The sequence below is a fragment of the Nematolebias whitei genome, chromosome 20, assembly GCF_014905685.2.
Source record: "Nematolebias whitei isolate Nwh7 chromosome 20, NemWhi1, whole genome shotgun sequence".
In the NCBI taxonomy this organism is placed as follows: domain Eukaryota; kingdom Metazoa; phylum Chordata; class Actinopteri; order Cyprinodontiformes; family Rivulidae; genus Nematolebias; species Nematolebias whitei.
The window spans coordinates 40,640,884-40,641,684 of record NC_056517.1 but is presented as its reverse complement, the minus strand read 5'-3'; the positions used below and the strand labels follow the sequence as shown (position 1 = coordinate 40,641,684).

General features: G+C 47.6%; 1 protein-coding gene across 1 annotated transcript in view; it reads left to right on the top strand.

The window, feature by feature from the left end:
* The window catches only part of LOC119426474 (guanine nucleotide-binding protein G(olf) subunit alpha), a 9,353-nt gene extending 8,696 nt beyond the window's left edge, over nucleotides 1–657 (top strand). The window contains exons 3-4 of the mRNA XM_037694034.1: nucleotides 206–355; nucleotides 581–657. Coding sequence (XP_037549962.1) covers nucleotides 206–355; nucleotides 581–657 — 227 coding nt within the window. The remainder of the gene's footprint in view (nucleotides 1–205; nucleotides 356–580) is intronic.
* Nucleotides 658–801: the final 144 nt, after the last annotated feature.

The following is an 801-nucleotide window of genomic DNA, read 5'->3' as shown; positions in this document are numbered from 1 at the left end:
ACTGAGACCTGTCCAGGTGTCTCTGTGGTGGACTGAGACCTGTCCAGAGTGTCAAACACCTCTCTCACAGTGACTGCTGGTTACGGACACCAGTAACCTGACAAGGAAGAAGCAGCTAAAGATGATGGATGGATGTTTACTAGTTTGTTTACTAGTTTGTTGACTGGTTTGTTTACTTGTTTGTTTACATATTTACTGGTTCCAGTGGTTGAAGTTGAGATGGGCTGTCTGGGAGGGAAAACAGACGAAGAACGACTGGATGAAAAAGCAAAACGAGAAGCAAACAAGAAGATCGAGAAACAGCTGCAGAAGGAACGACAGGCTTATAAAGCCACGCACAGACTCTTACTGCTGGGTGAGACACCTGTCTGTTTCTCTCTGTCTGTCTGCCTACAGTGGCTAGTCCAAGTGTTACCCCTGTGTGCCAGTGCACAGACTTAAGCTGACCCGGTGGTCGATCAGAGACACCTAAACAGTGAAGCATGGCAGTGGCAGCATCATCATGTGAAGATCAGGACGTCTCCATTTGTCCTCTGTCCCTTGTGTCCTCCTGATTAAACGTCCTTCTGTCCCTCCGCAGGTGCAGGAGAATCGGGCAAAAGCACGATTGTGAAGCAGATGAAGATACTTCACGTTGACGGATTTAATGCTGAGTGAGTGTTTGTTGTCTCCAGAAGATGGAGCCATTTAAAGGTCCACACACAGAAATATTCAAATTCATCAAACCATGCACGCACATCTCTTCATACTTAACATCCAGATGAACGTGGAACGTAGACTCCGCTCCTGACACCCCCCCCC